A 23,772-nucleotide genomic window follows, 5' to 3' on the forward strand; every position below is an offset into this window, starting at 1 on the left:
CCATGAGCAAATAAACACAACAACGTAAACTTCACAACCAAACTCACTATCAACCGCCATCCACTTTTAATTAATTAAGATTCATGATGTGCATGTAAATTGAAACACTTAACATGCAAACTCAACCTGGTATGTATTCTTGTTCAGACTTATTTTTAAGTGTTTAAATGTGCTTTGTATATATGAAGTGTTGGTGCTGATCCCTAAGGTCAGTATTTATGCATCTCTAGATAGAGTACTATACATGTACATGAAAGAACACGATGCTTTCATTTCCTCCTACGTGGCAGATTCACAGGAACTTCTTACTGAAGATGAAAAGGTTCTCAGCTTCACCCACTAAGGTTTAAAAACACCGTGTTATTAACTCCTTGGTGCCAGAAGCTAGAACATTACCACTTCAAAAGCAATCTGGAGTTTAAAGCCAAGGAGATAAAGATAAGAGTGGTCTTATTTTTGGTCCTTAAACCTCTGAACTGCAGGGAAGCCTGGAACAGACCCACTATTTCATGTTTTATATTCTTCATGGCTTTATATAGTGCCACATATTATATGAAACCAATTTCCCAGTCCATTTGTGATTTTCTATGGGCTCCCTTTTCACTCTTGAATCTGGACTATCTCCCTTGTTCCGAGGGATGGGAGTAAGGTTACTGGAGGATGCAATACAAATCTGATCAGCTCTGGGAGTCCTAACTGCTTTAGCCTGTAACAGGAGCTGAGAATATCATCAACACCAGATGTTCCTTCACCTTTGTGAAAGAACATCAAGCTGTGGAGACATGTTACAGGGAAAGGCAAACTACAACAACCCAAGATTTGGTCACCCAGGTTTGGTGGTGGTTGTTTTGGTTTTTTTTTCGTTATTTTGCCAGAAAATAGCATGCCATCCTCTGAAACCCAGAGTCTTTAGAGACTCTGTGGAGTGAGAAAGGAGCTAGTCTGGGGAAGGTACCTGTTGCTTTCAATGCCCCACCAACTGAAACAGCCAGCAGACAGAGGAGGGACATAACACTTGTCATCACTACAACCCAGACATTTTTTTCAGAGAGAAACCCCCGTTGCCCTGGTCATGGTGACACGGTAAGCCATTGCTTCCTCTCTGCCTGTAGAAGGGGCTGTGGTTGGAAGCTGATCTGCAGATGAGAAACCAAATAGCATCTTCTTCAGAGAGGCCTGGCCTCACTTGAACCTGGGTGGAGATCAATGATAAATCTTTAACAGCAAGATGGTTTACAACTCCTAGTGCAGGGTGGGGATGCTCCTCATTCCTTGATAGTCAGCTACCTAATTAGTGGTGCTTGACAGCTGGCAAGACAGCAAGAAACCAGGCTCCATTTCCTGTTTCAACAGGAAAAGGCTCATGAAGTGAACATATAAATAAATCTAGAATTGCCCCAAAATCATGTCTAAACAATTGTGCTTTCTTCCCCTTTTCACCAAGGAGAAGCAGGTTGCAGACTCTGAGAAAACACCCCACCAAACAAAACGAAGTAACAAACCCTCTGTGGTAGGACTGAGAGGACTGATGCTCACCACACAAATTCATGCTGTTTCTCCAGAACTGCCCCACTGACAGTGCTTTTTCTTACAGAACTAGGAACTAAATCAGCTCAGCTGCTGCAAAGGTGGTGTCACTCTTTCTGTCCCTGCTGAAGAGTGGTCGATGTACCTTCTGTGTAAAAAGCAACTTAATGTGGAGTGGAAAACAAACTCCAAATCTTGTTACAGAAACACCTTGTTACACCCAAGCTGTCTCTACAATTCTCCTATGGCTGAAGACAAAACCAACAAGCGACATCCAGGTATGCATCTGCCTGGGTTCCTCCCCCTGCCTCTCTGGGGGTAAGTTAACTTCAGGTTTAGAAGAAATATAATAACCTGACTTTGCCATAACTCACACCAGTTAATTTAGAAATTTGCTAAAGAAATGAAAAGTGGAAGAAGTGGTTCTTAATAGTCTGCTCTTTTTTCATTTTCAAGGATAAAAAAGGAACAGCATTATTTCAAGCATTCAAATTTCAAATTGCTGTATGTAGTACTGGCTAGTCATCTGTACAAGCCTGTTATACATTCCTGTACACCAATAGCTACCGGTAAAAAAATCAAATTAATTTGAGTACACGTGTACTTTAGTTTTTGAAAAAAAAAAAAAGTTATTTTATGATATTTATGTCATTTAATCCTGCAAGTCTTTAAACAAATGTACATTACCTGATGAAGTGCTCCTGCTGGTAGAATAATAGCATCACCAAGAAACTGAATAACCGTGCAGGTTTTCACTCCATATTCTTCAAGAAGTCTTTGGCGAAGTTTTTTGTTCACGTACCAACTCTGATCACGTATCGGATCATGCTCCGGTAAAACTTCTAAGCCTTGCTCTTTTGCTATCTGTAAGTACAGAAAAGACCCCAAGTCACTTTCAAAAGAAGCTGAACCTTTTGCTGGTAAGTTGTAAGAATATCTAACTTAAAAAGCAACGGTACCGTGTTCCCAATATCCAAACGTGAATTTTAGTTAGGGATTCAAAAGGACCTCAAATGAACTGGGAAGTCCCACTGAACTGAAGACATCTGCAGAACCCCATTCCAAAATATCGACCTTTAGGGAACTCAGCACAATAATCTATTAATAAGCAACATGTTTTCTGCCTGACTTCTTTCATCAAGAAAATAAAACCTGACCTCAAGCTTCTGCCAATTCCTCAAGCTTACACCCTTCAGTCTGACAGAGGTACACAACACCGCAACCTCAGCTCAGGAAAAAAGCAGGAGATAAAACTAAGGGCCACGTGGTCCTGGGCAACCTGCTCTAAGCAATCTGCTTGAGCATGGAGCTGGGCAAGAGGAGGTCCCCTTCCAACCTCAACCACTCTGTGGTAACAAGTTATTTTCCTACCATCCCATCAGGGAACTCAGAAAAAATGATGGACACAAAAACTCCCCCAAACTTCTTGACAGCAGCAGACTTAACTGCAACAAGCATCGAGTTAACCACAAGGGAACAAATATTACCCTTATCAATTGCTAATTAAGGAATCACAGTAACTAAAGAAATAGCCACTAAAAAGAAAAACCCACATATCCAAGCCATCTGTCATGATTCAAGAGACAATTATCTCATTGAATACATAGATTTTTATTCATATTGATATTAAATATACTTAAATTATGCGATGCAGAGCTTGAAACGGTTCCTGTGTATTATCACCTTTCTTCTGTACTAATGAGGTACTAAGACTTCAATTTCTTATCAGGAAAGAGGTCCCAAGGTCTAGTCAGCAATTAATCTCCAGTTCAGTATTTTAAAAATAACACCTCACCAAAAATGCAAGGCGGTACACAATTAATTTTGGATACTATGGCAAGCTATGGCAGAAAATTACATACTTTATTACACAGCATCTGAAGTGCTTCTGTTTTAAACCTGCTGCTCAAAGAGTTTCACAACATCTCTTAATTGCTTTGAAAGAAGAAATGCAAATTAATACTCATTGTCTGTCTATTCCCTTGCATTCGTCATTTCTCTTTTCCACACTGAAGAGCCACCATCTCCTTTATGAACATCTACTTTTTGAATGAACAGAGAAGCCAAGCTGTATAATTCATAATCTCCTGGAATCAGCTGGATTTTGTTTACTAGTGCTTGTTTTTCTCCACAGTTCAGCTTGCCAAAGAGCAAGCACTGGAGTCACCAGAGGATAGCTGCCCTGGGACTGAAACACTGCCTTATTGTCCAAGAGACCCTTCACTGCTGGATTTCTTGGGCTCTTCCTGCTCACAGCAGAGACCTTGGCCTCCAGCCTGTTTACAGATCCCTTTGGTTTAGCTGGTTAAAACTCATTTGATTTTTTCCCCCCACAGTAGAACAGAGTGAAGACTTCATTTCCTCAAGCAACCACTTAGTGATATTTTAGTATTTCTATGTCATCTGTCAAGACCGCCTTCTAGAACACAAAAACAAGCTAAAGACAGGGCACAGCAAACTGCTTCCCAGATGGGATCTCTAAATTTAATGCCATCGATGACTATCAACGGCCCAGTGGTGGACATTCATCCTATCTGATAAGTAACAACCTGAAAGGTTCTGATGTGGCTCTAACTTGTTCATCACATGCTGCTGAGGGAAGATCTGCCCCACAGCTAAGGCTGAAGAAGTTTGCTGCCCTTAAGTACATTAACCCCCACTGCTTTCATCTTCACTAAGAGCCAAGGCACGCTCTGATGTGACACAGAGTCCTTACAAAGATCGGTGGCATGGGACAATTCACAAAAACTTCTGCATCTGATAATCCAAGAACAGATTAGTGACAGAAAAATATTATCCTACAAACACCAATACTAAAAAAATTAAATTATCCTTTGTTTTGGAGAAGGACAAGAACAGATCCCCATGCCCTCCTGAGCCTTCAGAGTCTGTGGGCTGTAACTCTTTAAGAGTACGTATTATGTTATGTATTTTATTTGTTGACTGATGTAGCAGGTCAATTATAATTTATTTTATGTGCTAGAAAGGAAAGAATTTTACTTCTCCCATCTTCCCTAAGCATAGGGGCAGGATCTGTGGGTTTTGCCACCCCCTTTGATTTACCAGTTACTTAGATTATATTTATAAAATGTGTATTATAAATCTAACCTTTTGCAGAAACTCCCTTATCTTGTCAGCGTCTTTGCCAGCATAAATGTGCCATAAAGCACCAGGTAATTCACTTGAATCTTTCAACCGCTTCCTTAAAAGGTCATCCAAATCTTCCTCTTCAAACTTCTTCAAAACTCCTAAGATACAACAAAAATGTTTTTTAAAAGGGAGACAGAGGAAAAATTGAAACTAAACACCTTCTTTTTTAATTTCTTGTTGAGACTGAACAGATAGAATCTTGCTGAATACAACAGAACCCCCAGGGGATTCTCTTTTTCAGTGTTTGTAGAACATGAATGCCATAAATACCTTTAGAAACAATGTTTAATTTTTAAAAATTTTTACATCTCTTAAATTTGATAGAATACATTCTCCTACCTAAAATAAACATGCAGAGCTACCACCAGAGAATTAAAAGATGAAAAAGGAATTTTCCTGCAGTCAGCAAAAGCAGTGTTTTGCATGCTGTCCTGCAGCAGCTCGTCAAGAAGCTAGAGCTTTCCTAATACACTGAAGTTTTGCTGCTATTAACTCAGAGCATATGCAAGTGAAAACAAGGCAAATAAAGAACAGCAAACCTTACTGCAGCTCTATTAGTCACACCCAGAATCTACATTTGTTGATTATGGAACGAGAGGACAAAAGAAAAAGGGGAAAAGGGGAAAAGAAACAGACCTATTTCAGTGATTTAAAGACTGTTTCACATAAGTAATAAACCTAATACAGAGGACTAACATACACCAATTTAAGCTCTCCGATATTGAAAAATTACATTACAGTTCAAATTCAATAGAGCAAACACAGTGCATCCAGAGAGAGCAGAATAAACAGAAGGTTTGGCAAATACATCATCCTGACATAATTGTTAGAACTACCACAGCTTCCAGAGAAAATCCTTCATCCTGCACTTTCATTAGCTCTGCCAGCCCCAGCGCAGGAATGGTACATCAATTATAGGTAATGGCAAAAGAAGTGAAAAGAGTTTGAAATATCATTTCATAATTCATGAACTGCAGGGCATTTTATGCAGAATTAATGTGTGTGCAAATTCTTGAGACAAAGAATCTCACAGGTTTAAGCAAGTACTTATGGACATCTTTCCGTCACTTCAAAAGAACGAAAAGTGTCGATTTTACAAGTGGAGGACCATCCCTTCAGCCCATCTACACCTCTACAAGCAGCTTCCCTTTACCTGATTTGGAAAGCACTCCATTTCCTTTTGCTATGCCAACGTAAACAAGGATGTTCACAACATCAGAAACTTCAATATGGAGATTTGTGGTTCCTATATCATGGTCTTTAGTCGCAGCCACACCTATGTTACAAGGCAAAATTAAGATTTGTTGTATTGCATCTTCACCTTCAGAAATTGCAAATTCACCTTCAACACAACAGTTCACTGGGAAGAGACTTCTCAAAGTACACCAAGCATCACAGAAAGACATTCTATGTACAGACAGGCTTTAATGAGAAAATACTGAGATACACAAGTATTACTTTTTAACAAAGACCTTGAGATATCCCTTAGCCCAGGTAACTGTCCCTATGTAGCAGTTGTGTCAGAGCAGAACACATTTCAGCAGAATAGTCAAAGATATTTCCTGACGACTACGTTCCTTCCCAATCTTTCAGCTTTTTGACAGAAGGGACAAGCACAACGAATACACAAGGTTATCAAATCAAATGTGTCGCTTTTATGCCTGAATGTCAGCAGAGTTCTTAACCAAAAGAAATCCCCAAAGAGGAAAGTTAATTTTAGTCTTAAGAAGTGAAAACATACAGGCTTAACTCAAAAGGATATTTCTATTTCAGAACACTAAGACTGGCAGCAGTATTATATAAAAGTGTCATTAATGATTCAGTTCTTCAGACCCCATGCCTTGATCACTGTTCATTAATATGTTTATTTCAAAGGACGTCTAGAGAACATGACACAAATTAAAACTCATTTCTTGTCCCATTACAACAATTTGTAAAACAGAATTGAACAACTTTGTTTGCAAAAGAAGGAATAGCTGGAAAAAGTCGGAGGGAAATAACCTTTTCTAAACAGATTTTTGAGTGTACGGTATACAGTACGAATTCTGAGAAAAATGCTGAGATTTATTTATATGAACACAATAATATTTCATGAAGTATTTTGTCACAAGGCATTATTAAAGACAGGACCTCTCTTTGTGTAGAAGTAACTAACCATTTATATGCTTCAGGTTATAATAGCACAAGGAGAGAAGAAATGAAGAAGCAAATGAACTCTCTTATGCCCGAGGTGCAGGCACCGTCAATATGCAAGTCAGTAAAGTATTTCTTTTACCTTCAGTGAACAATTATCCTCCAAGCACACTCAGCTTTCTAGCAGGCATTGTAAGGTGTAATATTCTACACTTTTAAGAGGTAACGGCTACATTTCTAGGGCATACTCACCATAGGCACTGCACAGTCTGGGTCCCAAATCCGGACGGACAAAAAATCCCGGCAGATGAGAAGCCAGGTTTAGCTTTCCTTCTGGACTACAGTATTCAGGCAAGGGTAAACTTTTTAATAAGTCCTCATACCTGGAGGAGAAAAGAAGGAAGAATGTAACTGAATTTGCATTGCTACACAGAGAGAAAAAGACAACATGGAGATTGACTTAAGAATATCTAACATTGAACTCAAATACCTTGCTGGCATCATAGCCTTGAAATCTTCACCAGAAGGCCAGTCTTTCAGTTTCAGTAGAGCTGTTTCCCCATTTTTTATTTTCTGCCGTTCTGCAAATAAAATAGAAAGTACTAAAAACTAATACACTGTAGGTGGTTTGCATTATTCAACTAAAACATAACGGAACTCTCAACTTGTCTATACAGATTTCATCCATGGAACAGGAGATAATTTACTCCAAGACTCAAGAAGGATACAAAACAAACTCAACCAGTTAAGGAACAACGACATTCGTTTGGTTTCCTAGTCAGACCTAACTATTGTACATCTTTTAATTGTGCAAAGGAACAAAAGGTAAGTTTCCATCACATTCTTTGGAAACAGATTACCTAGAGCTTTCTTTTTAAATCAAAGTTTCTTCAAAGCCTCAAGATCCATAAAGAATCTTTTTAACTTTCAAGCATTGACAGTGTTCAGAATCAATGGAATAATACATTTAAAGTAACGTACTTGAAACATCTTCAAAACCATCCCAGAACTCCTTGACATTGGTGTTTGAAATAATACTGTCTTTGCAATTCAAGATATCAGCTTGCTGGTTTCCAAAGTCTAGACTAATTGACTCAGCTTTCCACAGGCTGAAGTTCATTTTCTTATGCATACCGGACACTAGAACAGGCTGTAAAAAAATAAAGTATAATAAAAAAAAATCAATACTTGGCCTTTTGGAAGTAAACACCTCGTTAAATTAAACTGGAGTACAAATGCATCTGAAACACGTGCTGGAGGCATTGACCCTACGGAGCTTTTAACACTTCCTCCAACAGCAGCCATACCCAAGTTGTCATACACACAGCTTTTTGAAATTTGGGTCTCCGCAACAGCATTTATTATTAGCAGTTAACTGAAGTTTAAACCCCACAAGACTCATACATGCACTACACCTGACAAGCTTTTGCCCACTGCTAACAATACATTATCAAACATGGAATTAGGAAATTTGTCCTTTAACACAACTCCCCCAGAGTTCACACTGAGGCCACTTCACAAACAGCTCACCACCTACCCTTCCTTGTCTCCAACACTCCTTGAAGAGCTTCCCGTTGTTGTTGTTTTTATGGTCTCTGAGCCACAAAACATGCTTATCACAGATCCATGAATACTGAATATCACTGTACAGTTTACTGCAGTCATCCTGAACACATTTTTTGTCGTCCTTTGGCTCGTCTTTTATTTCAGATTTTACATTTATCTTTGGTGCTCTATTTGGTGGAATCTTGTTTTCTACTACTGAAGCAATTATATCATCAAGAATGTTTGGCATAGTCCTTCCACTCTTGCCACTCTATTAGAAAACAAACAAATTTATGCTTAAACAATGCAAAAACAAATAAAGGTAATAGAATACCTTTTGCAGGAGACTGACAACATTTTGTTACCAACTGGAAGCGTGAAGTTACCTACTTCCTTTTTAGAAAACTGCACTTACATGGAAAAAGTTAGAAATATCAGTTATTACAAAACTCAATGTATTGGAATCTTCCTTTACTTTGTCAAGTTAAGGCTTTATCTAACTTCATGAGCATTTTCTTCATAGTATGTGTCAATTATCACCATATATATACACAAATAAATAAATAAAATGTTAATACAAATGTGTATATACATATGAAATTCTAATAAATAAGTATTTAAAGCACTACAGCTATCAGACTGCTCTAACTACAACGTATCAAAACAAATGATAGAGATTTTAAAATCCTGATATAAAAAAATGTGCATCTTGTAAACACTTACTGCTGTTCCTGTAGAGTAAACTGGAGCAAAAGCAATCCCAGCATCTGTAGAACCCAGGCGCAGTTTGCCTGCTGTTGTAGTTAATAAATCTCGTAAGGTTGAGCCCTGCTCGTTGTTCTGGGAGGCAGGAGGGGAGCTTTTACAGTTCTGGGACTCCAAATTATCCTGGTCTTTATCTTCCTTTGAATGTTTTCCAGAAGGACATTCCTTGTTCTCTGCAACAAAAAATAGTAATTGGAAGTTTATACTGTTGTATCACGATGCAGACATAGGAATGGCACCAGTATCCTGCGTTTAATGGGGTGGTCATATACTGTAGCACTAGCACTTTATTCACCTGGAAACAGACCAGAGGATAAACTAGATCCCCCAAACGCAATCAAACACTGTGACCACAAAAAGGCTTTCCTTAGCATCTCAGACACTCAGCTGAGTGAGCACCTGTCACAAACGAGATGCTGTAGCTGGAAACACTGCCACTTACACATGCATTCTGCTAGTGGCTCTTCTGGTAACAGAGTCTGATGCCACCAGGAGAAGACACTGTAGTTTCAAGATTAAAATTAAAGGGGAAGAGAACATCATGTTTTCTTTTTGTTGAACAGAAAACTGCATGAATTTTTCCTAATCAATTCAATTATGTATCACTGGTGCCCCCAAAGTCATGAACACCATATGACAATTTCAAACATGTACCTTTCTTTTCTTCTCTGGCTTTCTGCTCTGCAAGATCAGCTAACCAGTGCAGCGGTGACTGGGATTCAGGAGGTGTTAACTTGCTGTCTGTGCTTACATCGCTTCTAGGACTTGTATTACCATTTGTCTCAGACTTTTGAGGAGTATTCTGCTGTTGAGACTCAGGCATGCACAGAGAAATTTTATTACTGTGGTTGAGGACATTCTGCAAAACCTGTAAAGAACAAATTTATTTCTAAGCATTTAACTTTGCCTTAATGTATTTTGAAGACAAGGCTAGCGTTAAACCATCATATCTACAAATTAAAATGCAACTGGTAGTATTCAAATATAAAAATCTACAAGAATCAGAACATCTGAACGAGCTGTGATGTGTACACACATTTTAGACTCACCTGAGACACACCATTCATTGCAGGGAGCTTGCCAGCTTGTGTGCTCTGCTTGCTGGTACACTGACAATGGGATTTAATTTCAAATTTTTCTCTAATACTGTGCATAGCATCTAGAAGGTCTGTCAAAACTAGAAGACAATTAAGAAGAAAACCATCAGCAGCTGTCAATTATTTCATGACCCTCTTAACAATACACACACTGTGATGCTAAACACTGTCTCCAAACCTTTTTAAAATTTAAACTATTAAAACTGCTAAACTTAACGCTCAAAAATAGTGTAAGAAGCCTGTCCAGTTTTCCTCAAAGCTTGTTCAGAAAGAGACAAGGTCTTTAATTAAATAATTGCACACTACTCTACTGAATGATCTAACCTTCACTCTGCACTCCCATTGCATGGCACACATCAAGCAAGCCAGTCATTCATTATTTACTTCTCATTGTTCAACGGGTGCATCATTGCTTCATTTAATAAAACCGTCAAACGACCGACTGAAGTGAGCCATGTCTTGACAAAAAAATTAGTATGTGATCATGTAATTTAAGGCTGTTTGGTAATGGGTATGCACAGAAGAACAAAACCGAGGTTATGTAGGCAGTTTTCACTGTGCTGTTTCCAGATGAGTGGTTCACTTCACAATTTAAAATTAAAACCAGTTTCAGTCTGGAACCTGTTCTGGGGAATGTCACAATTTGAATTTATTATGGAATCTAACCAACCTTTGTTTCTACCTGAACTAACATGCAACAACCCATAAAATAATGACTGAGTCTGTATTTCCAGCTTAAAATAACTTGGGAATTTACTTAACATGTTTAAGGGCACATTTGAGTTTTTTCTTCTCTGCTCTGCATCAACGCTGCCAGAGATCACAAGCTGCACTAACAAAACCCACACCTAACCACACTCATTCGTAAAGCTTACAACTTGGTTGTAAGAAAAAAAATATCTGAATTTAGCTGGGTTTAGGATTATTGCTTAGTTTTTAATTTATCACGAGCTCCTTCATTGCATTTTGCTTTAAGATGCTCAATCAGATGTCTGACCAAAACCACATATGAATCTTTTCTTTTTTGGGTGGGTGGGACAGAAAACAGTGAAAAACAAATCCCCAAAAATCTGTTGCCACGTTATGCTCCTCAGCAGTACTATTCTAAGATTTTCTTTTAACAGCTAAGGTCAGATTTATTAAGTACACTCTGGCTATTTTATTCTGCTCTGAAAAGATACAAAAAAGTTACAGTAAGCAGTGAATTTCTTCACTGCCTGTCCCCAAGACCCCTTCAGGTATCTGTCAGCATACTCCTCTTTATCATCTGTGCCCCTTGCTGTTAACTGCCCAGAATCACTTGCCTTCCTGCAATGATTTGACACAATTCACAGGTTTTTAAATGGAAAACGAGAAGTTTCAAGAAACAACTCTGGCCTCTCTTCACAAAAAGACCTGAGAAAAAACACATCCTGCTTGTTTGCAGGTGGTCTTACCAGAGCCTGGAATAATCTGTGTTGGCATCAGGTGTTTGTGATCGTGAGGCTGTCCCTTCACACACTTCATCCAGGCATATAACTCTTTATCTGCAAAATAACATTGCCAGTTGTTTTACTTTACTCACAGTGGTGCACAAAGCTAACCATCATTCTTCACATTTGTGTTAGTTAGAAACAGTTTTCTACACATACTGTCGATCTTCTGTCCTGGTATCCTGCGTGACAGATTTGCATACAACAGCTTCTTTTCACAATAAAAGGAATAAAGACTTCCAACAATTCTGAAATCTGAAATAGCTGCATCTGTAACAGACCCCTGCCAACAACCTCAAAGCTTAAAAATATATTCCCTTTATTACATTTAGCTAGTTGCCAATTTAGCATAAGCTGAAATCCTTTACGGTTTCTATTGAGGCAGTGAGACTCTCCTGATGAATTGTAATATGGGAGGAGAGACACAATTAGGCTGCAATTGTATGGTTAATTTAATTTGACACGATCCATGCTCCAATTGAAAGTGGCTGTCTTCAAGCAGAGAGCCAAACAAGCCAAAAAGATGAACTTTAACCAAGTCAATTCTCTGATTTGGCCTACCATGCAGCTGCACCGATGTTACAGATGGCACAAAGAAGAGGGAAGTTGCATCATGGATTTATGTCAGATTAAAGCAACCATGAAAGCAGTCTGTATGTACTGGTTGAAAATTGCTGTGGCAGCAGAGAAGGCCTAACTGGTAGGAGGGAGAGGCTTTCTATAAAGTTTCAGGAAGACTGTCTCTGCCAGAAAAATATGCAGCATAAAGACAAGCCAGAGGAAGACTAAGAGCAAAAAATGTCTGGCCAAGCAACTGGTCACTGATCTGCTATGTGATTTTGGGGTAGCAAGAATGCAGTTTCTCTCTCAAGCCCCAGCCTCATATCCTATCCACTGAACTGCTAGTCTTAAGAGAGGCTTCAAATCTTTTTGCCAGTTTGCTCAGCTCTAGCAATGTAAACTAAGGAGTACACTCCAGGAAGCATTTAGCACACTTAAAGCATTATTTTCTTACCCTATAATAGGTACACAACATACCAAATGTTCCTTTCAGATAAACAGTAAATTTGTTAGCTATTTTGTAGTTTTTTTAACTCCTAAAACACAGAAATATATAACTAGTCACGAAATACATCAAATCAAACCCCCTCAAAATGGCATATATCTACTAAAAATGCTTTATCACTGAAATGCATTAACATGGTGTTCCACTTGATGGTGCCATGAACTGTCTGAAGGTAACAAAGGATGCACATTTGTTCATTCATTCATGTAGTAATGAGAGAAGTCATTAATAAACATCTGAATATGGAATATTTATACCTCTAACGTTCCTGCTGAAGCAGGGGGAAACCAGTGTATTTTCTGTTACATTTAGCAACTGTAAAAACAACCACTAGTTCCAGGAAAAATGGTGTAATATAAAGTGCTATTATATAGAGATGGGTGGGTGGTTCTGAACTTTTTGTGAGAGAGTGCCAAAGGAGAGATACAGTTCACACAAACCCTATAGCATCATTAGAAATAAAGCAGCAGAGAGGGAAGCTGTTACACTTCTGCTTTTGCATATAATGTTGTGATGAACAGTAAGGAGAAAGTCTTCCCTGTTAGAAGACTGAAAAGAAGCCTGCTTCTGTACACTGCTTTTTTAAGCTTTGAAGACATTTTACTAAAACTTTCCTGGCTGGTTAACACACACACACTATAAAAAGCCTCTGACTGCATGTTCCCACTAGGGTAAATAAAGTTCCATGTCAGATGGATGCACACACATGCGCACACGTAGACTTAAGCCAGTTAAAAGCTGCTGAAGCAGCCTCTGGCATTAAGGCATTAACGACTGTTGGAGCGTTGGAAAACACCAACATTAGTTCCCCAAAAACTTCAGGCTTTGATGGAAGTCCCTGGGTACATCCTGTAAGTCCCTCCAAGCCAAGGACAAAGATTTGCCACATAACAGTTAAACTTTATTTTACTAACATTTCGCATCTGTGACATTATGCTGCTACGACAAACATGGAAATGCTTTTCAAAACAGCATTTTTATTGAATCTGTTCCTGGCGCAGTGTTTGACCGCAGGACTGTGCCAGGGCACAATGCCTGCCACCCAGGGGAAGGCAGTCCTTTCCAACAAGCAGCCTGAGCACCAATGTCACAGGCGAGGGCTGAATGACCAGATCAATCTTCCAAGCCATTCCCCCTTTCAATTGCAACCAGGCTGGGTCACTCGGAAATCACAGGTTTGCAAGTCAGTCCTGTTATACTTCACAACAGACTACACCAGTCGTTGCCATTAAAGCACAGGAATTAGATTAAACCGAGTATGTGTGTAGGCTGCTGCATTGCAAAACACTCATTTTAAATAGAGAAAAGCACTTTATGCAGTATCTCTTTCTTTTTTATAATAAAAAACATAGGCTGTTAAGTCAGTATGACAAACCATGTACTTCTGAAGGAAGGACTCCAGAAAGGACTCTCAAGTTTAAAGCAAGTCTTAACAGCAATGAGTTACCATAAAGCAGGGAGGTGTAAGAGTGCCAGGCTCACAGCTGAAGATTTAACCTTGAGGGGCAAGGCACAGGCAATCCAAGACAATCCACACAAAAAGACTGAAAAGTGGGCAAAGATCTAAAAAAGTCCTCACAGCAATTGCTTTCTGAATGACTGATTCTACATCTACCGACAAAAAAGGAAGCAAAATAGATCAAAGAGAAACCAAAACACACCAAGCAATAATTTAACAGTTTAAAGAAAGGCAGTTAGACTATTGGATGAGCAGCTCTACAACAAATGAGAATAAACAGCCTATACAATACTCTAGTTCATAAAGAACTGACCTCTAGAACTTTTTCTTTCCTTTGCTTTGTAACAATCTAGGCAGACCACAAATCCACATTTTTGGCAGACCCAATGAATGTTAAATAATGTGGCTTCACATGCATCACACATCTCACGGACTCCTCTCACTGCTCTCTTCCATGCAATTTTGGCTGAAATACAAAATAAGCAGAATAAAAGGACTGAAATTTAAATGCAAAGCACAGAATGAATAGTCTCTATAGATGAAGCATTTGTAATTTTCCCCTCAGACCCAATTGGGTGCGGGGAGAGGAAAGTGATCCTTCACAAACAGACCATCACCATCTACCCCCTTAGTTGCATTACACGGCATCCCCATCAAAGCTATTATCAACATACTACAAAGAAATTAAAGCATCCAAAAACCACAGACTGAAGTAATACAGAGAGAATACTCCTGCTCAATACGAGTTGGCTGCAAGTACGAAGAACTTCTTTAATATATATTTTTAACCCCATGCAGTGAAGAGAGCTTGGTTTTTCACCTGACTGCCTTCGGGACATGTTTAATCTCAAGGGCAGCCAAGTTGGTGAGTTGGACGGTTCAAGTCAGCAGGAGGGGAGGGAGGTGCCTGTCCTGGAGACCTGGCTAGTACTTCTGCTTCCTGCCTCACCTCCTCCTCTTATTGCCTGGAATCAGTGGAGCCACCAGCATGTTTCCAGCCTGTGCCCATCTGCCATGGGCCAGAAGGACAGACTAACTGTGGCTTTGGTGGGGAGGAGGCAACGGTGTTAGCACATGCTCCACGGGGCCCATGCTGTCGCATTAGTCTCCTTTGTTTTGGGAAGGAGACACGTCAGAAACACGTCTGTTGGCAGGAGTCGCTACCTGGCTCACTGCAGGCCTTGGCTTGGAGCTGGCCACTCTGGCTGGAGAGCTGGAGGCCAAGCTGGGAACTGAGACCGCTCCAATCCCAACAGCAGCCTGGCCCTGGCCCAGCAGCCGCCAGCCCAGGGAGGGGGAACGGGCTGGCCCACTGAGCCAGGTCCCTGCCCCTTCCCGATACACTCTCTTATAAAACAGCCTATGAAAATCCAACACGACAGTCCGGTGAAACGAGCTACTTGAAAGGAAGAACTGGGTCATGATGGACACAAATACTCGAGTATAACTGCAGAGCACGTGAAAGCATTTGAGACTTCCTTACCGTCTTTCTTCACCCAGGACATGGCTGTTTTCTCAGACGTTACCAACTGACAAAATTTATCACCTATGATATCTAGAATGTATTTAGAAGTTTCTAGGTCCAGTTCATCATCTTCATAGTTTTCATGCGTCCATAAACTTAGTGCTTCATCATCATATTGATCAGGAGAGGAGAAACCATCTATCCTAACCACTCCATTCTTACTGAAAGATAACCTAAAAATGAAAAAAAAAAAAACCAAAAACAAATGGGTAGTTTAATATTCTATGACTTACAGTTTACTTGCTAATTTTCCTTACTGCTTATGTCTTAAAACAAGTAAGTTTCCTTTACCTTCTTTAGCATCCTGTCATATTTTTAATTAAAAAAAAACCCCTACTGCCAAAAATGGTTTAAAATGAACGGTAAGGAAGCTTTAAAACTAACTTTTGGGGCACTTGTTGCATTCAGTTTACTCATCATTCTCTCTCATTTATTACTGCTTTAAAATTGCAGACAGGAAAATTTCCTTTTTTTTTTTTTGGCCAAATTTTGATTCCACTTATTCATCACCTTTAATTTTTGGAGTGTCTGTGACAACACTCACTTAGTCTGACTCATATTTTATGGATCTTTCTATCCTACTGTTCTTATATCAGAAAACAGGAGTTCTAACACTGTATTCAAGTCCTTCTAGGCAGAACAAATCACTAATACAAGATAACATTTTTGTGTTCGCTAATTTCTGACCTTTAAAACAACTACAGGCTTTCCTGTTATCCTACCCAATATCACTCCACTAACCCTGGATATATTTAGCCTATTTTTAAGCAGTAATAATTAATTATGCCATCTTGCATAATACAGGATAATTCATTATACATATGCAATTATTATAGTAGTTTAAGAATTTTTACAGCAATGCCAGTAAAATAGTCCTGAATCTTGAGCACCAAGTATCAAAAACTATATTTAGATATATATTTAATGAACAGGAAGAAATGATGAATTGTCAGTGACAATGACTTCCAGCAGCAGTGCAAACTTCATTTACAACTCAAGTCCTAATGTCTAAACACAATAAAAATAATTAAACTGTTGTAAAATTTACCATAATATGGTAAAAACATTCCAATTTTTAAATTCTATGACTGTGTTTTAGAATGTTGGCAAAACTTTATCACTGATGTTCTCTCCTTTACACAGGAGGAAAAAACTGCCAAGATTCCAACACTGTCACATTAGGAAGCAAATATTCATACACAGAAGGTATTCCAAGTGCAACCTTGAAATGATTCCTGTAGGACTACCAAGTCTTGTAACAAAAGCTTCATTATAAAAAATTAAACCCAATCTAGGGAACAATTTCCTGTCCAAAATGAGTTGGGTATGTACTGACAACACAGCCCACACACAAATTAAGGTTGTTTTGTTCTGTCTCGATAGCTGTGCTGCCTGTACCACATACGCTACGCTGCCTCCTGGGAATTTTTCTTCCTGACTTATGAGTTTTCCTGGACTGGCCGTTAATAGTGAAAAAGGAGGTCACAACTCCTCTGTCCTCAGAGAATTCCCAGAAAACGTTGAGCAGCATTCCCACCGTATACTGGCATAAGAACAATTACAAGTAAGTGCAACGCTGCGGTTGTACAACTTGTCCAGAATAACTGGAGCTTGCCTTTTGAAAATCCCACTTCAAATGTCAGACACCTGTGTAATGGTGATGTGCTGTATTTTCTGCTTGCCTAAGGTACACTGGGCAGCTGTTCTGATGTCTTTGCTATAAAGCTTTAAACAGCAATGAAGTCAATCCACAAAAGAAGTAAGAAATACAAATGTAAATACTGTTAAATTAGATGGTGTCTTTTATCAGGCAGACTGACTGAGCCAGAAAAATCAGACAAGCTTTCAAGCATGCAAGGCCTTTGTCAGTATCATTTTAAAAAATTAAAACATCACATTATCAGGAAAATAGCTGTACTTACCGCCGAAAGTAGTAAAATCTACAAAATACTGGTGAGTGAGTTGGTTCTTCTCCTTTCTTACTTCTTATTAACCTACATTCTCTGCATTTTTGCAAATTTGGTCCTATTTCAGAGCAAGAATCATCCTGCAAAAAGGACTCTCCTGTTTGCTTCAGCTTCTTTACTTTGCGCCAGTCTTTTAACACTGAGCGAGGTATACCAGCTGCAAAAGTAAGGGAGTTTCAGATGAGGTACTGGCAGCCCTTATTTGCTGAACCCAGTCAGACCAGTCAGCATTCAACATTTCTGAAAGTACATTTGTTATGTGCATAACGTGTTTCATTATTAATTCTATCTATCCGTCTGTCAGCACCGAGGTTTAAAAAGCAAAGCTACCAATTGCACTTCTACAGGCAGGAGCATAGTTAATTACCTGCTGAGCTACTAGGACTACCTAGGACACTGCATTTTCTCTTATATTAGGTGTATCGTTCACCAAATATTCCACTAAAACCGTATCCAGAATTCCATTCTTATAAAACAAGCAAAGAAATACAATATTTTTTGAATTTTGTTTCAAGTGAAGATGCATGCAAAAAAGACAACAATTTAATGAACGAAAGCAGAGCTTAGAAAAAAAAAATAAGTCCTACTTCTTCAAGATTTATTTTTGCCGAGGGTAACAGACATGATTACAGAAGACCAGCTCTATTCACACGTAACTCATCTGAACTTAATATAAAATACCCAGTGTAAGAAAGAACAGAATATTTACTCTCTGTCAAGTTTGTTGGCTTTGCAAGGCGGAGCAGTACAATTCTATTTTGGATAGGAAAGTCAGCAGACCTGACACTGAGTAACACAAGGAGCAAATCTATTGAGTAAAACGTGCAATTTTCACATACACGTTTTGAAACTGAACCTTGTTGTTATTTAACCAGTCTTTCATTTTAATGACTTTTAGAAGCGGCACCAGTTTTATCTGCAGATAGAAGTATCTGTCATTTCATCTATCACTACTCTTCAAAGTTCACGTCCTGTAAACAGGGATCTGGTGCAGGATGACAGAGGTCAGTGTGCTAGTGCAACCTTTGGACTTGGTGCCTGGGTTCAGAGCTGCATTTTGCCAGAGACGACTTGTGCAAACTTTGCAAGTGACAGACAGCCTCAGTTCATGGCCTACAAAATCCACTCCCAACTCACCCAAGAAGCACACTGGTAATTGGATTAAAACGTGAGAGCAGAAAAGGCCAAAGTACAGGTTTGCTAATCCAAAACAGTGTTTTCTGCCTTGGAACCAAAGATCCTGGGTGTCATCTGGGAGCTGCTGGACTTCAAGCTCTGGGGGCAGGGACTTAGAAGACCCCAATGCTTGAAGGACTGTAAAATGCCTTGCTTTGCAGGAGCAAGCCTTGCAGCCTGGAGCTCTGAGCAGCACACAGGCTCCCAGCGCTTCCCAAAACGGAATCTGGACAAAGCAGTCTCCAACCCTGGCAGCATCCAGATACTACCCATGTTGTGTAACTGCCACTGAGCCCCAGACCCTGAAGCACAGTTTCTTCAGCCACCTATGGGGAGCCCAGACAATCCACCCATGGGAACCTCTTCTTTCCTGAAAGCTTCTCAAGGTTGACTATGTTTTTGTATAAATCTCTGTGAAAAGTCCTTTTTGAAAGAAAATCTCTGCCCAGCATGCTTTCAGACATTATAGCAAAGCTATAGATAAAACCAAGATAAACTGACAGGAGCATCAAAACACTCATCTATTTAATGGGTCAAGTAGGAGAAACAGACAGAAAGACCTCAGGCCCATTAAGATGTTGAGATGGTGAGCACAAGAAGCTGCCACCACGGCACAGACCCAATCTGTTCATGTGCAGGACACAGGCTGCACAACTCACAACAGAACGTAATACCAACTCCTACCCATTTCCCAACCTAAGTTCCACGAAACAGTTCCATAATATATTATAATATACCACTTTTATACTGCAGTACCACTAGCCAAAACAAGAAGTTCTCCCTTAACTTGGGGTAAGCAATCCCTCTGCAACAAACCCACAAAAGAAATATTTTGCAACAATACAGAAGGTCATAAAGACCTAACATGTTACATGTATATATTTACAGTTTACTTTAAGTGAAACCAAGAAGACTTTATAGGCATGTTCTCCTTGATCTTCCCTCTAGCTGGTGGGAAAAAAAAAAAAAAAAAGTAGCACTACTACTATCACTGGACCTAAGCCAGAATAGCTCAGCCAGACTGCCACACTTCCTGCACCCACTGCAACTTAGGGATCAAGTACTCTCAGATACCAGAAGAGTAACTTTATAACACTAGGCAGTGCAAAACCAGAAAACGTAATTACAGGGAGCAGTACTCCTTTTCTTACTACCTGTACTTAAAAATTCTTGCGAAAAGTAATCTAATGGTAGACTTTCTCATGCTCAACCAGAACAAAGACAAAAGAATAGTCCTTGGAGAAGAATAAATTGGGATAAAAAATACGGTAAGTTAATAAGATCCCTCATGTCGGCAGACCAGTTTCTCTTTTCAGATAAATCTAGCTACAATCTGCTACATGCTACAGTATTACATTTAAATTGAAATTTGTATTTCCCTAAATTTCTTTATTCCTTAAACAAGAGGGATGTTAACACCATGTAATACACATGCTAGTTAGGAGTGTGAAATGACTCTCCCTCAAACCTTTCATTAAATTAACCAAATCATAACAGAGTGGCATCAGGCTCTCAAGGAACTGCCTCAGGCTTCCTGATCAAAGGATGAAATGAAGTTCAACAATAGAGAATCCCTCCCTCCAGTAGTGCTCTAAAAATAAATGCATTAGATCTTTTTTTTAAAAAAAGAAAAATATATCAATAGAAGTGGCACAACTATGTGCACCAGTCTGTTGAATTCTGATGGACAGCATAAACCAGTTTGTTTACTGCTTATTTTTAGGCCAAGAACCAGTTTGTTAACACATATATACAAAATGCTGAATTTCTTAAACCAGGATATTTCAAATGGCCTCAAGAGATAAATCTGGGCCTACTCATTTACACAAGCATACTTTTTAGCTCCTTTCCCAGCTGTCGTACATGATAAACCCTCCAGGATTAACACTGTGAGACTTCACATTAGTCTGTCTCTTCCAAATCAGATTAATATACTCACTGCTGTTACTGCCGCTCTGTAACTTCAGCTTGCTTTTCTCTTTGGCACTCCTGCTAAGAACACCATTCGGTTTTACTTCTTCCTCCGTATCACCCTTTTTTTTCTGCAAATCATTTTGTTTCTTTTTGTAAGTTGGCTTGGGCTGCCGTTTAGTCCTTTGCTCTGACTTGCTCTCGCTTTCATCAGAGTCTCCACTTTCAGAGCCAGACTCGTAAGTTCGTTTTGCTTTTCTCCGAGGGTGCTTATCTTCCTTCGCAAACTTATCTGCCAAGATTTTACCGTCTATGTTATTTTGCAAATCATTTGATGTAGAAGCTATTAAATTGACAGTACATGGCTTAATAATTTCTGAGACACTGTTCCCTGAATTCTCTTTTTTATTAGTGTTTTTATCTTCCTCCGAATGTCTTGTTAGCCAAGCCTTTTTCAGTTTAGTGTGGTAGTTTGGCTGACTCGTCTGGGAAGTTTGCCCACTGCCTACAGAGTTCGCTTTGTTTATTGTATTACAGACGATAGTGCTGTCTAGGGAGAGAGAGGTTGAAAATGTCTGATTTTTCACAGAGTTGGACTCGGTCTCACTGGTGTTACTACTTTTAAACTGAGCTGCAGCCAAGGCCGCCTTGTGCTTTTTCAAATGGACAAAGTCAGTAGAGGTGGAGAATCCCGAGCTGGGCTGAGCACCACCGCCTGCCTTGCCAGCGGCGGGTGTAACCGGAGCCGGAGTGCTGACCTTGCATTCCTGGGCCTGTGCCACCGCCTGACTTGCGGCTCTCGAGGCCGTACACTCCAGCGGCGCGCAGGCCAGGACCGTGTTCGATAAGGAGTAAGTCACCTCTGAACTACCCCAGCTCGACACGCTGGTAGTTGTTGCTGCCGATGCGGTGACATCCGTTTTGGTACTGCAGATCATCGTTGTGGTAGGGGTGACAGCACACGGAATGCTGCCTTGCGAGACAGCTGGAAATTTCTTTTCATACTGTGTGCGAGCGCTGTCTGAGTTCATATTTGGCAGAATGATTCTTCCAGTCTCCCTGGCTTCCGCTGTTTTCAGGCAATCTGCTTGATTTGTCACAGCTGAAGATCTCTCACTGCCTCGGTCTTTGGAAGCAGACTGCATTACTGCTACGCTATCGTATTTCGTGCTAGAAGGAGGACGCACAATAACAGATGCTGTAGCGGACTGTGACTTTCCACTCATTCTTTCAACGTGCCAATCCACTTTTTCGTTATTTGGGGCACTATTGGACTTCCATGCCTCTGATACATTCTGTTCAGAAGTGCCCTTGTAAACAGTCTGAGCTTCCTTAGGCTCAGGTACTAGAGTTGGTGGTTTCTGCAACTCCTGTATTTTGCCACCACCAGCATTAACAGGCTGAACGGGAGTCAGAGTTGGAGGTGAAAGGCTGCTATAGCTGCTTTCCTTCTTCTCCAGGTTCTGGTGCACAGGGGGGTGAAACACAGGGGCTCTATGCAAGGCAGGCATACTCCGGAGTGTATTTGAAGAGGAGACTGTCAACTGAGTAGGGCTCCTGCTGTCGCTTCTAAAAGAATTTACAGAGTGAGACTGCACTGACTGCGAGAGCTGCTCAGGTATCTTGCTCGCAGAGCCTTCGCTCTCTGGTTGGTGCTTAATTAAAGGTGGAGGTTTTGAAAGAGAAGAAATGTAAGAGGGGAGAGACTGGGGACTAGCTGCTGTTGAAGCACAATTAGTCTGCTTATCAACATACGCGCTTGAAGTCTCCTTTGATGGGTAGGATCTCGGCGGTTCATTTACTACACTGTTAGACAAGGTGGTGAAGTAGTTACTTTGTGGTAAACTCTGTGGAACCGAATGCTTCATTTTGTACAGCTCTGACACAGAGCGTTCGGCATCTTTGTCATATTTTACCGAATGGCTTTTGGGACTTGAAGATAAGGACGCAACCCTGGAATAGTTCTCTCTCTCTCCCTCCAGTGCCTTTATTTTAGCTGTAAAAGGAGCAACTTCAATACTTTCTTGGAGTATCCGTCGGTGTTCTTCTTTGTATTTGCTCAGTCGCTCCCCAGTCTCCTGTGGTGGCCTTGGCAGCTGGTTCAACATTGGATCTGCAAAATGTCTGTGCATATGGCTCTCCTTCGCCGTCTGTGTTCTGCTCTGCTCTAGCTCCGTCTTTACTGGCGCAGTTGTAACAGAACGTAAAGGTTCAATAAACGCTTTCCTCTCCAGTTCTCTGTTTGAAAAAGGTTAAGCAGACACAGGTTAGTCTGAATGTAGTGCAACGTGCAGAACGGAAGACCTTTCTTCCCATGTTCCGAACAAAGTTATCTATTAACACAAAACAAACTTTTCCGTATATTAGGGACAATTTTCAAAAGTCTTCAGATGACTCAGGAACTCAAGTACCGTTCCAAGTCAGCAGGGCAGACTCTGTTTTGCAGCACACTGACAAGCTTTTCTCTGTCACGGGCACCCACATTCACAGTCTAAAAGGAAGTGCACCCTCAGCAAGTTTGCCGATGACACCAAGCTGTGCGGTGCAGTTGACATGCTGGAGGGAAGGGATGCCATCCAGATGGACCTGGACAGGCTTGAGAACCTCATGAAGTTCAACAAGGCCAAGTGCAAGGTCCTGCAAGTAGGTCAGGGCAATCCCAAGCACAAATACAGGTTGGATGGAGAATGGATTGAGAGCAGCCCTGAAGAGAAGGACTCGGGGGTGCTAGTTGATGAGAAGCACAACATCAGCTGGCACTGTGCACCTGCAGCCCATAAAGCCAACCACAACCTGGGCTGCATCAAAAGAAGTGTGGCCAGCAAGTCTAGTGGAAGGTGTCCCTGCCCATGGCAAGGGGTTGGACTAGATGACCTCTAAAGGTCCCTTCCAACCCAAACCCTTCTATTCTATAAAGCTAAAAGACAACATCAGCTGCTGAAATGTACCTTCTCACACACAGTTAAACCGCAAACTTAC

At 40.3% G+C, this 23,772-nt stretch overlaps 1 protein-coding gene across 2 annotated transcripts in view; it reads right to left on the minus strand.

The window, feature by feature from the left end:
- Positions 1 to 23,772, minus strand: part of JMJD1C (jumonji domain containing 1C) — a 69,649-nt gene that overhangs the window by 4,280 nt on the left and 41,597 nt on the right. For both annotated transcript variants that reach the window (XM_014940493.1, XM_014940495.1), the window contains 15 exons: positions 20,822 to 23,031; positions 17,662 to 17,863; positions 15,698 to 15,912; positions 14,528 to 14,680; positions 11,654 to 11,743; positions 10,170 to 10,297; positions 9,775 to 9,988; positions 9,079 to 9,293; positions 8,348 to 8,626; positions 7,792 to 7,960; positions 7,301 to 7,391; positions 7,063 to 7,193; positions 5,831 to 5,953; positions 4,636 to 4,775; positions 2,215 to 2,391 (listed from right to left, as the gene is read on the minus strand). In XM_014940493.1, the coding sequence (XP_014795979.1) occupies positions 2,215 to 2,391; positions 4,636 to 4,775; positions 5,831 to 5,953; positions 7,063 to 7,193; positions 7,301 to 7,391; positions 7,792 to 7,960; positions 8,348 to 8,626; positions 9,079 to 9,293; positions 9,775 to 9,988; positions 10,170 to 10,297; positions 11,654 to 11,743; positions 14,528 to 14,680; positions 15,698 to 15,912; positions 17,662 to 17,863; positions 20,822 to 23,031 (4,537 nt within the window). The remainder of the gene's footprint in view (positions 1 to 2,214; positions 2,392 to 4,635; positions 4,776 to 5,830; positions 5,954 to 7,062; positions 7,194 to 7,300; positions 7,392 to 7,791; positions 7,961 to 8,347; positions 8,627 to 9,078; positions 9,294 to 9,774; positions 9,989 to 10,169; positions 10,298 to 11,653; positions 11,744 to 14,527; positions 14,681 to 15,697; positions 15,913 to 17,661; positions 17,864 to 20,821; positions 23,032 to 23,772) is intronic.

This window comes from Calidris pugnax, unplaced genomic scaffold (assembly GCF_001431845.1).
Source record: "Calidris pugnax isolate Ruff unplaced genomic scaffold, ASM143184v1 scaffold39, whole genome shotgun sequence".
Classification (NCBI taxonomy): Eukaryota; Metazoa; Chordata; class Aves; order Charadriiformes; family Scolopacidae; genus Calidris; species Calidris pugnax.